Below are 16,804 nucleotides of genomic sequence, written 5' to 3'. Positions count from 1 at the left end.
TTCGAAGAGTTCAGAGTATTTTTTTTACTGAAGCCTTGTTGTTAAATAGCCAGAAAAGCGTCGTTTTTTTTTCTGAGGGGGTGGGGGGGGGTTACAGTGGAAAAGTAGCACACTTGCGTAGCAGTCATTGAAACTTTGTTTATAAACTTTAACCGGAGCATTGTTTGTCATCCTTCATAACCGCTGAGAACTAATTCCGTAATTCACCGGGCTGAAGGCTTGGCAAAAGTATTCATATTTGCTAGGCGAGGCCTTTTGTAACACAGAATGAGTTTAAGTCTAGGCATGCTACAGCGTCCGCTGCATGTTAGAATAATCTCAGTGTTTTGTCACATTTTAATTGATACTTTCAGCCAGCCTCTTAACTCCTAACCCCAGGGCCGGTCCTACAGGTTGCGGGGCCCTATGCGAAACGGATTGCGCGGGGCCTATTCTGGGTTGTGATAAGGATAATAACTGAAAATTAAGATTTTGTATTAGAAAATAAATTAGTGTTTGCATTTTATTCATACTAATTACTAATTATAAAATCACTGGCAAATTAGCTTTACGAGCCATCTACAGAAGATAGTAGTTTTTCAACAAAAAGCTGATAAACATGCCTTTTAGATTTACCATCGACTATCAAAATATCGCTTTTGTTGTTTTTTTTTAGAGGTCGAGATAGATTTAGATGTATATTTGTATGCCTGTGACTATTAAAGTAAATTAAGAATTTGAACTTCTTGTTTTGGTTAAAATTCGCCTTATTATTACAATTTTTTAAATGAAAGCTGACAATGCAATTTTTTTTAAATTGTTAGTTGGATTGGCGTTCCCATATTGAATGACACCCAGAAATGACAATTTTGTCTGTTTTTAAGTAGATGTGCATCAGTTTTCAGAAAATTTATATAATTTCAAGAGATTTTCATGACTTTTTACGTATATTTTACAATTTCAGAAGAATTCGAGAAACTCTTTAATATTAAGTTAAAAAGGTTTATTTTAATAATTTACACCTAAAATTCGCGCGGGGCCTATGAAAGTGTGGGGCCCACTGCGGCCGCATTGGTTGCAGTGGCCTAAGACCGGCCCTGCCTAACCCGAACAGTGATGCGCCAAGAGAGTGTGCCGCTTGTTGCTAGCTACCACTGTCGATGTTAAACCAAGCAATCCGAAAAGGCTCATCTTCTGTTTAAATAATAGAATGAGTAAAATATTAAAATAAAAAAGGGGGGAATAACACCACATTTATAACTCTATATCTCCAATAATGTAGATTTTTTTCCGTTTTTTTTATATAAAAAGTATCGATAATTTTTAAATTTACTCATTTTTTTTAAGGTACAATAAATAGTTATGTGATGTTTCAACTTTATTCTAGAAAAGGAGTGCTAGAAATTACGGATCATAGTCCCACATTTTTAGTCATATCTCTTAATACTGAAAGATTAATTTCACTTTTTGGCATGAAACAAAAATAATTAATTACCAGTTATTAATTGACTAATTAGGCGTGGTCAACATTTCAGCTGTTTAAAAGAGTTTGTATGTCAGCTTGTTAGCTTCTAAAAAGTATGTAGTTCATGTGTGACTAAGTTCCACAAGGTTGTCATTGCCGGAAGTGGTAACAAATGTAAGCACTCCACTACCTATAAAATGCTTCTTAATGGCATGCGTCTCAAATAACCTCTGACAACCAGTCCAACTCCTGGCCTTCCTTCATGCGTGGCTCAGATATTGAGTCCGGCAGGACTGTTCTCACTAACAGAAGAAGGGGCAAAGGCGAGTAACTGGTGCCTAAACCAGTAAGCTTCGGGCAGGAGAACTCGTTAGCCATGGCTGGCTGCCCACCTAGGAGAAGGAAAACTCTGAATTCAAACATCTGCTGCCTTGCAGCTATACCCAAACATGGGAAAGGCTTCGGGAGTCAACCCTGAGAAAAAAACAGGAGCTGGCGACCCTAAGGCAGTTTGCAGCACCCAGTGCTACATCCTGGAAGAACCTGCGACGCCGCTGACCCCAAAGTGTATCGGCACTGCCGTTCCTTTGGATACATCAGCTGAGTGGAGAGGGGGGAACTGATGTGTGGACCACAGCTAATGCCCAGGCATTCATCTCATTTCCATGAAATGATCCATAGTCAAGAAGTTATATATACTATAAGCGCACTTGCACACTACACGGCTTGAAAAAAAACCTAGACGAGTTATTGCTATGACGTTGTAGTCTTCATATTGGACAGGATACCCCGTGCCGTTTTCGAGATCAGTGTTTAATTTTTTTTTCCATGAAGTTATGAGTTCAATAGAGGTATTGTAAAAAGCAGACCTGTGAAAACTTTGCCATTCGCGCCTTCTAAAACTTCTATTTGTGTGCATTATTTTCTCAAAGCGCCTAAATCATTCATTATGTTTTAACAGCGCTAAAAAAATTTAATTCTTAAATTTATAATAGCCCTGCCATGCACACCGCCATCCAAGCTAGTGCAGTAGGTGTGCACTGCTAGAGACTGAGAAACAATGTTGACTTTGAAGAGGAGAACGAGGTCTAGAGCTGATGAAGAAGCTACGCAGACGTTGTTATTATGTGCTAGTGATGTGAATAAAACATCTGTATTTCTTGAGTCGCCTCCCTTCAATTCTTACTCAATTGACCAAAAGAAACATTTAAACAAGTAAAAACATAACACACACATACACAATGAATATACGTCAAGGAAAGTGACATGATGTCAAGATGTCTCAGACATCCAACGTCATTTGTGACATAAAGCATTTTCCTTCCCCAAAATGTCAAATTAATCATTTTTTTCTTTTTTCCAAATATATTTTATTTTCCATTTCAAGAAGTTTAGCAAAGTATTAACACAGCTTTGAATTATTTGAGCCACACATTTGAAATATACACTACTAGCAATTATTAAAGGGACGCGTTGGCTAGGTGCTTGGCATCCGAACCTGGGGTCCTGGGTTCGATTCTCGATGAAGACTTGGAATTGAATTATTGGATTTTTAGACCTTTAAGAAAGTAAAGGTGGTAGATCGTTGTGCTGGCCACACATCTGTGGCATTTTACGTCTCGACAGATGATCTTTTCCCTTTGCAACTTCTTGTTTTACTAAAGAGGCCAATCCTTGATACACAGCTGCGATCGCAGGTTGGGCACATATAATCACCAGGCGCCGTTGCATTTTCACCCTTCTTTCTGCTTCTGTTGTGTATGACATCTGCAATCCTTGACCCTTCCTTTATGCTCTCTCTCCATGTGGATCTGTCCAGTGCTACCTCTTCCCAGCTGCTAGTGTTGATTTTGAAGAGCTTCATGTCGCGTTTGCATACATCCGTATAACGTAAAAGTGGGCGACCAGCGGCTCTCCTGCCGTCTGTTAGATCGCCATACTGGATGTCCTGTGGAAGTCGACTTACTGGCATTCTACGAGCGTGGCCAAGCCAGCCAAGGCGTCTGCTGCTGATAACAGAGAGGATGTCCTGGCACCCTGCTCTTTGTAGCACATAATGCTCTCGTTAACCGTCGGCCACAGAAACATATGACCTTTACATCATCTGCACTATAGATCACAAGGTCTGACATGGGTACTTTACTTACTGTTTAACATTGAGAGAACTGGGTGGCGGGAGACAAGACTTGACGTCTGTTCCGTATATCTCTTCGTCATCTCCTCATCATGTTCCGGTGTCGATGTTCTCTAAGCTCACTTTACCCTGTCCCCTCCGCTCATTTAACTGTGCCACCGGAGTAAAGCGTATTTATTACCTCTGTCACGAATCGATAGTGTGACCTAATTCGACCTGTTTCTACAATCCGGGGTCAGGTCAAAGTAGACGCAGAACAAACACACGTTAATTATAATCATCCATTCAGGGAAAGAGGTTAGGAAAAAAATCGCATAGAAAGTCATAGTTAATAAAATATTTAGAATAGAAGTTTCTAAGATTCTGGAAGATACGGTTTAGCAAAGTATAAATTGGGGGAAAGCTAGGTAGTCGGGGTCCTTGCATAGTAACTATTGTAAATGGTTCTTGTGTTGAGTTATTAAACAGTTGAAGGTCCACTAGTTAAAGTTGTATAGAAAGAATAATACTAATCCATAATCTGTCAGGCAATCAAGCAACAGAAATCACAACCACCACGTTCAGTTCACTATGTCCTTAATGTTTAGTTGACCGTGTCCTACATCCTCTGTTACTTATGTCCTTCATGTTTAGTTGACCGTGTCCTACATCCTCTGTTACTTATGTCCTTCATGTTTAGTTGACCGTGTCCTACATCCTCTGTTACTTATGTCCTTCATGTTTAGTTGACCGTGTCCTACATCCTCTGTTACTTATGTCCTTCATGTTTAGTTGACCGTGTCCTACATCCTCTGTTACTTATGTCCTTCATGTTTAGTTGACCGTGTCCTACATCCTCTGTTACTTATGTCCTTTATGTTTAGTTGACCGTGTCCTACATCCTCTGTTACTTATGTCCTTTAGGTTTAGTTGACCGTGTCCTACATCCTCTGTTACTTATGTCCTTTATGTTTAGTTGATCGTGTCCTACATCCTCTGTTACTTATGTCCTTTATGTTTAGTTGACCGTGTCCTACATCCTCTGTTACTTATGTCCTCTAGGCTCATTTCAGTCTATCCAAACGTTTGACTTATGTTTACCCCTTTTATCTTTTTTTGTAATGCTTAGTACCCCTGCCCCCCACCCCCCACCACATTTAATTTATTAACGGAACATAGTAAAAGGTATTTAAAAAACAATCACAGCTCATAAATGCTGTATAATAAAGTACACAAAATTGCAAGTCACAAATTTTCGTTTCATAAAACTCTTTAATCGGCCAGTCTACATTTATTTATGTCTATGATCATAACACTATCATCGCGTAAAATCATCAGCTAATTTTGTTTTAAAGATTTAGAAACAAAGATATACATTTCTATAGAGTTAAAGCATCAGACCTTCACTTAGGTTACGACATATATTCAACCAACACCAAAGCCTGTGTAATGTGTTGATGCAGTTATCATGACCTTCTATGTGGTTTCTCTTGAAGGCCTTTAATTTCAAGAGACAAATGGTATCAGATACTACCGTAGATAATACCAAGTTGTCTGTTATCTCCTTAGGCTATTTAAGAGTCTGACACGAAACGAACACTTTTTTTGGGGAGTCGAAATGTTAATGTCACATATTCCTAGCTTTCGGTTGCTGGTCTATCACATAGGCCTATATGTTTGAAAGTCTAAAACCTTTTATTTTCTCACTCAACAAATCTTTCACACATTTTTTTTTATCCTACCTGGAGGAATCCATGCAGAATAGGCCTATTGATAAGCGGACCTTTTTTTTTTGTTATGTAAAGCAAAGTACCTTTTTTGTGAAGATTATCTGTTTCGGTTTAAGATAGTGTCATGTGATCAGCACAATAAAGTTGGATGGTCTCGGGGGTCTACTAAAAAAACCGTATCTTCACCGAGATTTGTACTCGGGAGATTTCAGTTAGAAAGCCAAGGGCTTTACCACTCAGCCACCACTTTTCAACATAAAAGAATGTTTTGTTTGGAGCACAAGTTGTCTTCTTATTTTAGTTGGTAATTGGGATCTTTCAATACATCGTCCTTGACATTGTTTATGTATTGATTTCAGAATTTCTCCCATTCATATTTTTATTTTTCTTACGTTTTTTCTTAAGTTTCTATTACGTTTTTGTTACGTGCACATTTTGGGCTGAATTATTTGTAGAATTAGCAGGGTGAGCATTTCCTTGTTCAAATAAACGAATCACCCATTCCAAGTCTGAAGACACTTTGATCCATCTCTCTCTCTCTCTCTCTGGTGGGCTGGAAGAATGCTCACTTTGATATTCTCTTAAAAAAGTGAGAAAAGATTATTTGGAACAGTTTATGACTTTATTTGCATTGTATGTTTTGGAAGTTCTTTCAAAATAGAAATGACATCTTAGCCTCCAAACCTTCAGCAGGAAGTTGAAGGATGACATCGGGCATGACTTGAACCCTGAACTATCGAGACGAGAGTGCAGAAGGCATGACGCACGAGCAGGCAGCCATCCTTTGACTTCAAAGTTATCAAACTGTGACCTGATCAACCGTGTGAAACGGTCAATGCTGTGTCAAAAATTTTCTACGGAAAGCAAATGTCAAGTTTCGGGAATTCCCGTAATGACGCCTATCGTAAATAAATGTTTACTATTGATGACATTCTCTTTAAGTTCTCTGACTTCTAATTCCATCGGGAGAGTTACTGTTATTAGTTTTGTGCTTCTAAAAGTTTTTTTAAACCCTTGCAGCCAACGTAAGTCTGATTTAATATAAGTATATAGAGTATATATAAGTGGCAAAGTAACATTTTGCTGGGGGCAAAGGGTGTGAAAAAGGGGGGGGGGGTGTTATTAAAGAAACGAAAAAAAAACAACGCGACCACGTTATTGGCTTTACTTTCTACCCATGAAGAATTGAATTTGGGTCAGTGCGCACTTTGTTTAGCCTGTTTAAAAAAAAAAAAAGAGGAGTAATGACCCAATGGGGGAGGTTCCGAATTTGCCGACCCCACTATCACATCACTCTGATGACATCGCGTTTGCTTGCAAAAGTCCGTATCTCAATTATGACCATTTGGTTCTTGCATTAAATGCCATCTTGCTTTGACTAACAGTTTAGTTAATTTGATTAAAGTAAGATCGAGCAGGAAGACTTATTGGTACAATATAATCCCAAGATTTGATTTTTTTTTTGCACAGTCAAAGCCCTCGAGAGCAACTTCCATTATCCTTTGAAGGAAGATATTGAAAAAAAGAGTTGGTGAAAGTAGGCAGCCTGGTCTCATTCCAACTGTGGTTTAAACCAGTCACCGATTTTGTAGTTGAAGTACACAGCACTAGTGGCCTACTTTAATAACATCAACACATCCCAAAACTTTTTTCATATTTGTAACGAAAGAAAATAGAACAGGCCCTACTAGTCAATTTAACATATTTAATACACATTTCCTTTAATTTACTTTAATGTCACTTTAATAGGGGCCTAGGTATTTTTTTGTTAAAATTTAATTTTTCTAAAATATTGAGTCCCACTTTAAGGGCAAGGCCCCTAACGTCTGCACTTCTATTGTGAATCCGGCACTAGGTGGAAGAAATTCTTAAATGGAGTGACGGAGATAAGAATCTAGTAATCGAAGTAGCCGGAAGAAGGAGGTAGGATACTTTTGTTTAGTCTTGAGGGGTACTGTTGTTCTGTGTGTCAGAGGAGACATTCTTCTAGAAAGGGAAGGATATATATTGCTACCACAGGGAATGTCGCAGTGGTTGGGTGACAAAGCGCTTGGGTTTCGAACCGGGTTCGAGCCCCGGGAAAGACTGGGAATTTAAATTCGGGATCTCTTAGCCCGCCCGGCTCTAATTAGTACCTGTCGTTGTGCTGGCCACTTAACACCCTCGTTAACCGTGGGCCACAGAAACAGAGGACTTTTACATCGTCTGCCCAATAGATCGCGAGATCAGGAAGGGGAACGCTTTAGATTTTTTTTTTTTTACAGCGATGAATTCTGCAAAGATTTGACGGAGATGCAGTGTAACTGATGCATGTATGTCAGATGTAGCCAGTGGCGTAGCTAGAGTATATGATGCCTGGTGCGGTACCTCATCTTGATGCCCCCCCCCCAAAAAAAAAAACAACACAAAACAACTAACTAATTAATAACATTGCAAAACCTTACTTTTTTTCAAAATAATATGTAGGCCTATTCATTAATCAAATATTGTTAATTCTTTCATGACCTTAATGACCTTTCATGACCGCAGCATTATCATAGCCTTTGTGTCGATGAAGTCAACAAAAGACTCACGAACCTGCACCCTGTCATTCTCCATGACAACATACCGTAAAATTTGGGAAATTTGATCCAGCTTTGAGATGTCAGGTGTACTGTCAAAAATAATAGAGAAATATTTGGCTTGTTTTACTTGCTGTATGATTTGTTTTTTTAGCGTGATCCCCCAATATTGTAATAAATTCATTTTGTATTTGTGGAGACATGTATATATTCGATATGGAACAAAGCTTAGTTCGAAGCACATGCTCCTTCAAGAGTGGATCGTACTTTGATAGTAATTTTACTAACTCTCCAGGGTTTTCGTCTCTTGTATAATCAAATCTTGGGCCTTGTTGTCAATATTGTTCCCTACTCTCAGGCAAACATCAAGTTCCCTCCAAGCAAGCGATGACTGAATGTGAGCTCTGCTGGTCTCATGTTTTTCTATTTTCGGGGATAACCTCAACCACTCATTGAATCCATCTTTGGATTTAAATGAAGATTTGGTACTTGATCTTGTTGAGAAGAGCATGCAGGGGAAGCAAAATAATATTTTTTTTTTTGGAGAATAACACATCCACTTTCTAAGAACTTTCTCGCCGTTTGACATTTGCCGGAAAAACCAAGCCTTTGAAAGCTTTCTAGCCTTTCCTTTTGCTGATTCTTGATGTCTATACGCCTCTCTGAATTGACTGTCCATACGCTGAACTGTTTCAGATCCTTGAGTGAAAAGGTGTATGCGAATATTATCTGTGATGACATCAGGCCAATCTCCAATGTCGTTCAGTCTAGAGTTTATTATCCTGCTTTCTGTATTGTTTACACTGTCTGATGGTTCAGCTTCTTCAGTATGAATTTTTGAGGACATGCTTGTGTGCTGTCCTTTAGTCTCTAGAACCTGCGGCATTGAAGTATTTTCTTCTTTTCATGATGTCGGCCTCATCCTTTTTTTCTGAATGATAACCGTCTCATCTTGCTTTGTTGCTTTTAATTGTTCAGTTAATTCATACCCATTAACATCTCGCCTATAGTCGGTGGACTCTGGCAATGATGTGACTTGAAATTGTCTCGATGCTTCTTTAGACTTAAGAAATTTAAGAAACGCACCTCACTGCGGTCAAAGAAACTGCTTTATGCGGATGACATTGTCCTCTGGTCAACCGGCAAGAAAGCCGACCAAATACAGGCGGCATTACAAGCAGACCTCCAAACCATCTCCTCGTATTGCGACAAATGACAGATTCAGATAAACATTGCCAAAACGACCTGGTCCCTGTTCAGCCTATGGATCGACATTCTTAAGGCTCCATTCGAGCTTCAACTTAGTGGGCTGCGACTCCAACGTGAAAACACGCCAAAATATCTAGGGGTGACCCTGGATAGAAAGTTGTCAATGCTCCAGCACGTCCAGGAAGTTGAAAGAAAAGCCTCGGAGAAGTTAGTGTTACTAAGAAAGCTGGCCAGCACAAAGTGGGGTGCCAAAGCTTACATGCTACGCACATTGTACTTAGGGGCAGTCAGATCACACATTGAGTACAGCTCAAGTATATGCTAGTAAAACTGCCCTCGAATCACTCGACCGAGTACAATCACAGGCACTAAGGTTCATTTGTGGCACCTTTCGGACAAGCCCAACAAACGCTGCTGAAATCTTAGCTTAGCATTTATTAATTACTATTACATTAATTACTGGTAGTGGATGGCTGCCTGGTCGTGCGGTTTGCACGCTGGACTGTCGTTCAGATTTATCGATGGTCCCGGGTTCAAACCCTGCCCGCTCCCATCCCCCGTCGTCCTGCGGGAGGTTTGGACTAGGAAGTAATTATCTTCAACTCTGAAGGAACATCCGAAACATGTAAAACATTTTACAAACAAACATCATGCAGACGTGACGACACTACCAGTAATTAATGTGTTGTTTTTTTATGATGAAATGTTGTCAATGTTGTTGGTACTTAAGTTAAAGTTCCCTTTCAGACCTGTCAAAAGGGCAGATGGTGTAAAAATCATACGATTCTGTGACCCAAGGTTAACGAGAGTGTCATGTGTCCAGCACAACGACCAAACGTCTTTTCCTTCCCCAACCAATGTCAGGTACCCTTTAGAGCTGGGTGGACTCAGAGGCGCCCTAAAGATCCCGAAATAAAAAAAAAATCCCAGTTTTCACCAGGATTTGAACCCGGGACCTCCAGTACTTTTTTTTTTTTGAAACATTGATACATACCGAATATAGGCTTTAAATCTATATTATGAGCGCAAAATACCACTCACTGAATGACTTACGTATCAAGAGATCACAACAACTGCCGTAGGGATTCGCATGAAATTCCATACCCAGGTTCCTTTCACCTCTTGATAAAACGCAGTTTAGAAAGATTCGCTTTATAACGCCGCAATTTGAAAAAAAAAAAAAAAAAAAAAGCACAGGCTTTCTATCAAACCTTTACCTTTGTACTTTATTTCCGGTATTTCCCCTAAATCCCAGTAAAACATAAAAAGAATAAGTACGAAAATGCGTATTTTTAAAGCGAATTCTTTTTTTTCCTCTAAGTCAACTTATTTTTAATTTGCCTTACATCATTTCCGCTTCCTTTAAGATGCTCTCGAAAAAAAAACAAAAAAACAACAACAAACTAATAGCATAAAAAGATAGTTCTAGAGTCCTCTTTTTTATTTTTCAAGAGAGAGAGAGAGAGAGAGAGAGAGAGAGAGAGAGAGGGAGAGAGAGAGAGAGAGAGCCAGGACTGATACTTGTAAGTACTAATATTTCTCTACATTCAAAAGGAATCAAATAAACGATTCGCTCCCTATCTCAGTATCTGCACGCCTCTCTCTCTGGGTGCAACTCCCTATCTGCACGCCTCTCTCTCCCTCTCTCTCTCTCTAGGTGCCACTCCCTATCTAGACGCCTCCCTAGCTACCCCCTCTATTTGTCCACCTGATGAAACGAGTTTAGCTTTTTATATGAACCATTTCTTGGTGTCTTTGAGTGCTGACGTCACCACCTCTCATTTATTGCAGGCCTCGCTGTGTGTCTCAACAATACACATCAGCAAAAACTTGCGCAATGGCCGTCTCTCTTCTAGTATATTACACAAAGCGGGAGCTGGTATTCAAACAGAAATCAATACAAAAGTAAGTAAACAATATTTATTTTTAGAGGCCCCCCCCCTAAGGGGAAAAGCCGCTATTAGGTTTGTGCAATCTGTCAAAATCTAGAAGAGAAATGAAAAATCTTATTCCACCATGCGTTGTGGCTTGCAAAGTTAGCTGCAACGGCTACGTTTTTTATTTCTAAAAGCAAATCATTTAGTTATAAAATTAACTTCGCAAGCGATTTTTTACTAAAAAATATTTCAATTCTAAAACAATAAATAAATGTTAGGGAGATATTATTGTTTATAAAATGTTAACTAGCTGCTAAAATTAAATGAAAACATTTATGTTCGTTTATAAAGGCTAAGAATGCACTTTGTATGTAAATATCACTCACATTTTTTAAAATGGACTGTTTATGCAGCGAATTTCTTGCAGTAGAGTGACGGCCTCAACCGCATTGTGTAACATTAGTTCCCATAAAAGATTTTAAATAATCAGATTTTTTATTTATTTTTTGTTTAGTTCCCCATAAGAATAAAAGCTGCTTACGTCAATGCTTTTTGTCTGTTGGTCTGTCTAGGACTAAAAAGCTATTGAAAATTAAACAAACACGCCAATCTAAACTTAAGCTTATAAATAAAAGTTTGAAACTTAAGCAGACGTCTCAAGAGGAGCTAGAGTTAAATGGAAATAGTGGCAATGAACTGTGACACGATGCCGTAAGAGAGACCGACCACATAAGACCAAAAATTAGGTAAATATGCTCCTGAATATTTGCAATTCGGGATTTCTACCGTACAAAGATAACAGCCACAAGGTGTCTTATGATTCAGTGCGTTAGCGAACGAAAGTTTCAAACCTGCTAAAATGAAGCGTCATCTAGTAACAAATCATTATGAACTTAACCACAAATTCGTTGATTTTTTTTAAAACATGAAAGAGAAGTGTATGCTTATCAGCAGAAAATTATTAACAATTCAACAACAGTGAATAAAAACGGTCTTCAGCCTTCGTATATTATTGCATAGCGCAGAGTAAAAAGCACACATGATTGCGTAGAGATAATTGAATATTGCAACGGCTTTACACATACGTGTTTTGGGCCGAGAAATCAAGCTGTGTCAGGGATCTGCTAAAATAGTGAGGCTTGAAAATGGGTCGCTGTACGGAAAGAAAGTTTGAGCACCTCTGCTCTAAGAGTTTGTATGAAAACTCCCTTTTTAATTTTTTTTTTTTCAATGTGATCAATCTTTTTTTTTTTTTAATTGACGTAATGATGTTTTATTATTTTCAAGTAATAACCCTTATTTTTATCCAATATTAATTTTGATTGGCCTATATTTTACAAACCATTGGCTCGAAAACACTTGTAGGATAAGGCAGATAGATATTGATTGAAAGACATAATGCATGCTTGTGTTCTCTGCAGAGTACCGAGACTCTCCAGCGCTGTCATCGCATCGTGACGTCACCAGGCAACCTGAAACACAAATTCAGTCAACTTATGTTTGTCTGCCTTACGTCATGGGAGGACGACTGCAAGGAGGTACTGAAGAAATAAGAGGGCTGGGGAGGAGAGTGCTTAAAATCATGCCATTTATAATATCTTCGTTGAATCTTTGAGTAGTTTTAAGAATCACAAGTAGACAACTGTTCAAAATGCTAAGCAATTGTGTAACAACTATGGCGGGAAAGAGTTACTCCATAATCATAAGGAGCCCCCCCCCCCACACCCCAAAAAAAAAAAAAAGAAACACATATTTAACTCGATTTGGTTATTATAACAAAGCTACCTTACCGGGAGGGGAGGGATGCACCCTCATTTTCTTGGACTCAAACCCACTGGCACCTGTTACGCTATTAAATTATGGCTTTTATACAGCGCTACTTTCATGCTTATAGCATGCTCAGAGCGCTTTTGTCCAATCTCAGTTGTGAACCAGTGGGGGGAGGGGGTATCTAGGAGAAGGTTTGTGCCTTCAGGCGCTCAGTTAACTCAGCAAACACAGCTCTGCCCGAGTCGGGTATCGAATCTCGAGCCCCCTTCATAGGTAGCCAAGCCAAGCCAAGTTTTTCTCCCATTTCCTACTCTCGGATTTAATTAAAACTTTTGCATAATTATTCATTGAACCTGACACCTGAAAAAACATATATCAATTTAAAAACAACAACAACAACAAAAAACAAACATTTAGATACCAGATAAATGGCAATTAATAATCTTGTTTGATGTGGATTCTCGGATTAAGTTGAAATTTTGCATAATTATTCATAGCCGATAACAATTCATGAATGAATCGAAAAATTAACCAACTAAATAATCATTTAGTACTAACTAATTAGTTTTGTTTTAAATAGCAGACAGAGAGATAAACCCCGTAATTTTCATGTTAATGGCAGTACTTAAGGGTTCCTTCCCTTACATCAGTTTTGTTTTTAAAAAGTACTTTTTTTTTCTATTGCTTGTTAACATTTTAATTTTTGCAAACCTTCACAGGATTTGTATCAGGTGGTTTACGACTCACTGAAACATGCCTCGAGAGAGACTTACGATACTGTCGCTTTGCCCGCTTTGGGAATGGGCGGACTGAGTTATCCTCCTTATGAGGTGGCGATGGCAATGTTGAGAGCGATCGGTCGATTTTTCGCAGACACGCCCAGGACAACAGTGAAAAACATTCATATATCAGTGCACGGGGTGAACGAGTCTATACTGAGGGTAAGATTGCGTGTGTATGTTTGTCTGAGTGTGTCTGAGGGTGTATGTGTGTGTGTCTTTGTGTGTGACTGTGGGATAGTTTTGAAAAGAAATATTAAAAGAACCGTTCTGGGTACGTTACAGTCTTTTGTCGTTGTGAATGACACTGAAAAAGCCTGTTGTTCTTTTTAAACATAGCTTATATCAACTCGGTCTGTCTGTCTGTCTGTTTGGTAAAAGCTTAGAAAACGTTATTTCTCCTACACCCATTGCCGAATCAAGTTGAAACTTTATACAATTATTCATGGGCGTAGACAAGGCATGTACCAATAAAAAAAAGATCAACCAGTTAGTCAATTAATTACTGGCTATTAATCATTTTTTAAAATACCAACAAGAAAAATTAATCCTTCAGTGATTGAGATTCGCCCCCCTTAAATAACGGTACACGTTATTTCACTCACACCCATTGTCGGATCAAGTTGAAATTTTAAATAATTATTTATTGCACCTAACAAAAAATGAATCAATTACAAAATTAACAAATTAGTCAATAGATTATTGGTTATCGCCAATGAATAATTTTAAAATGGTTCAATTTGATCCCAGAATGGGTGTGGGAGAAATAACGCATTCAAAATTTTTACAAGACAGACTGACAGAGTGAGTTGATATAAGCTTCGCAAAAATGCTTTAAATTGTTTTTAATTTTTGAGAATTTTGTTCTATTTTCGTTTTTCTTCCCCCAGAGTTTTGCCAGAAGTTCAATTCTATTTAGCAACTTGTGCAATGATAAGTTAGCAGAGTTCAGCTATGCAAATTGGTTCTTGTCATTGACAATGAGACTGTGTCGAGATTAAAAGAGAACCAGACAGCACCAGGTGATCTTACTGTTCGAGCTTAAAATATAGGCAATCACAATTTTCATCAGTGCCGGTTCAAGCAAGGCCACTCGTAATAGAAAGCCTCAACACTGACCTGCAACGTCACAACGTGTGGGTAGTCTAGACCAATAGCTCGATGCCACGTCGCAGGTCTGTACGACGTGGAAACGAGTTATTGGTCTAAACTGCCCACAAGCTGTGACACTGCACGACGGCGTTGAGGCCTTCTATAACAAAAGGTCTCGGTTTAAGTAAGGAGTGGGGCCTGAGTTGTAGGCTGCATATAGCCCTGGGCCTATCTTTGCAAATTGTAGGCTAAAAATAGTGTCACCTAATCAAATCTGTCAAAGTTGCAAAGCCGAAACAGATTTGTTTGTACCACATTTGATTCTATAAGTTAAAATCAATTATATCGTTCATGGGAAGTAGTTTTTTTTTAAAGTTAATTTGACTTTTGGAGATGGAGACTTCTGTAAATTTTCAGCTCTTCATGTCACGCCATTTATGTAACTTCCCTTGAGGAACGGCGCCTGGATTGTGACAAGGCTGTGGGAGTTTTTTTTTCAAATCCGCACAGTGCAATGAGGATGCTCTCGCACCCCATAAGGCACCCCCACGGGAGTCTTGTTTTGCTACCCTTTAGCCTAATCGTTTCCTCCTACGATCGTTTCCACCAGGGCGCCACTATGAGGCAGGGTAGGATGCCGGGGCTAGAGAGGATATGGATGACTGTAGTACATTGTATGTTTTAAGCTTGATATAAAATTATTTCTGAGGATTGGTTTTGTAATTAAATTCTAGTGCGATTTTTCGCTTGTAGTTTTGTGTGTGTATAATAACCCTGCACTCCATTAAGCTTGGGACCCGAAGACAAGCCTTGGCTTGATACCATGATACTATGATTTCAATTTCGACTGCTACATTATTCAATCCTCTGTGGAGATTTTTTTTTCATTTTCACCAAATCTTATATTGCCGAATACGCAGGAGGTTCAGTCACAGACTTACTGTTTACTAGTAGGGAATAGTATTTCACGCCAGCGTCACATAAAGTAATCTCAACTGCCGTGTTGTGTGGGTTTCAAGTTCTTTCAAGTTTGTTTTTTTTCCAATTAAAAGTTAAAGTTCTTTTGATTGACTTTCGGCGCATTGATCGTTTGTTTTACATGTTCCGGATGTTCCTTCAGATTCTGAAGATCATTACATACTAGCCCAAACTTACCGCAGGATGACGGGAAATGGCAGCCGGCAGGGTTTGATCCCGGAACTTTATAGACCACCGAGCGACAGTTCCGAGCGCATACCACACGACCAGGCAGCCAGCCGTTTCTTGGCGATTTCTATGTGACGCTGGCGTAATTAATTACTTAAATAGAGATGGCGTTGCTAGGTCTATAGGTTTCAAGCATTTATCTTTAGATTAGTGCACATTAAATAATTTGGGAATATAGGGCAGGACGTAAATCTGTTCAGTTCAGTTCATGATGTTCTTCTTCGGAAGTCTGTCTGTTCATTTGTCTGCGGCCTGTTTTCTAACCGTCGTAGCAGAAGGGAACTGCACTCTTTACCTAGGACTGAGAGGAGTCGATGCCTCTTCAATTGTTGCAGTCTGCCAGATAGCTCTTTTAAGGAAGTTGTATTTGTACGTCCTAGTTCAAACCTCCTTTAGGACGACAGTGGAACGCAGCGGACAGGGTTCAAACTCGGGACCTTTGTAACGCAGAATAAGAAATGAATAGAAAAATTAGAAATAAAATAAAGAGAAATAAGTATGATTAACATAAATGTCATTGAATGTGTCTTCTTCTTACAGCACTTCCCAGTGGACTGATGTTCCAGGTGGAAGTCCGCTTACATCCCATCATCACCCACTTGGACAAAGCTTTTCAAAACGCTTACAATGAGGTGATGGTTCAAACCCTCAAAGAGCGCAACAAACAAGGCCGTGACTGTGCTATATCCTAGGTCATATTTTATAGGGTCACCTGCCAACTCTAGGCTGGAGAATCCATCTGTTCTCAATAGTCTTCCCCATGGGCGTAGCCAGGGGGGGGGGTTTTGGGGTTCAACCCCCCCCCCCGAAATGAAATCCCCCCCATGGGGGTGGGGGAGTATCGGAATTTAGTGAATGATTTTTTGCTTTGATTTTGTTTATTTTAGGTGAGATTTTAATACTTAACCATCAATTGCCCCAGCACAACCAATGGGGTTTTTAGTTTAAAACCCCTTACCAGGGGGTTTTGAGTTTAAAACCCCCTACTAGGGGTTTTGAGTTTTAAACCCCCTACTTGGGGTT

The 16,804-nt window shown here is 39.2% G+C and overlaps 1 protein-coding gene across 1 annotated transcript; it reads left to right on the top strand.

Moving 5' to 3' along the window:
• The first annotated feature begins 9,704 nt into the window (after window positions 1–9,704).
• On the top strand, window positions 9,705–16,557 carry LOC106053373 (uncharacterized). The gene is made up of 6 exons (XM_056017457.1): window positions 9,705–9,730; window positions 10,849–10,962; window positions 12,356–12,472; window positions 13,424–13,645; window positions 14,374–14,505; window positions 16,322–16,557. Exons 3-5 carry the CDS (start codon window positions 12,431–12,433, stop codon window positions 14,482–14,484), a joined length of 375 nt encoding a protein of 124 aa, XP_055873432.1. The 5' UTR covers window positions 9,705–9,730; window positions 10,849–10,962; window positions 12,356–12,430; the 3' UTR covers window positions 14,485–14,505; window positions 16,322–16,557.
• The last annotated feature ends 247 nt before the right edge of the window (window positions 16,558–16,804 follow it).

The sequence above is a fragment of the Biomphalaria glabrata genome, chromosome 18 (genome assembly GCF_947242115.1).
Source record: "Biomphalaria glabrata chromosome 18, xgBioGlab47.1, whole genome shotgun sequence".
In the NCBI taxonomy this organism is placed as follows: domain Eukaryota; kingdom Metazoa; phylum Mollusca; class Gastropoda; family Planorbidae; genus Biomphalaria; species Biomphalaria glabrata.
This window is presented reverse-complemented; position numbering and strand designations above follow the sequence as displayed.

What these genes read in the sequence shown, in the direction of transcription:
- LOC106053373 (XM_056017457.1), top strand. Translation starts at nt 12,431, where the DNA reads ATGTTTGTCTGCCTTACGTCATGGGAGGACGACTGCAAGGAG. An exon ending in GGGAGGACGACTGCAAGGAG is followed by an intron (nt 12,473 to 13,423) that starts GTACTGAAGAAA and finishes AAACCTTCACAG; the next exon opens with GATTTGTATCAGGTGGTTTA. An exon ending in TGAACGAGTCTATACTGAGG is followed by an intron (nt 13,646 to 14,373) that starts GTAAGATTGCGT and finishes TTCTTCCCCCAG; the next exon opens with AGTTTTGCCAGAAGTTCAAT.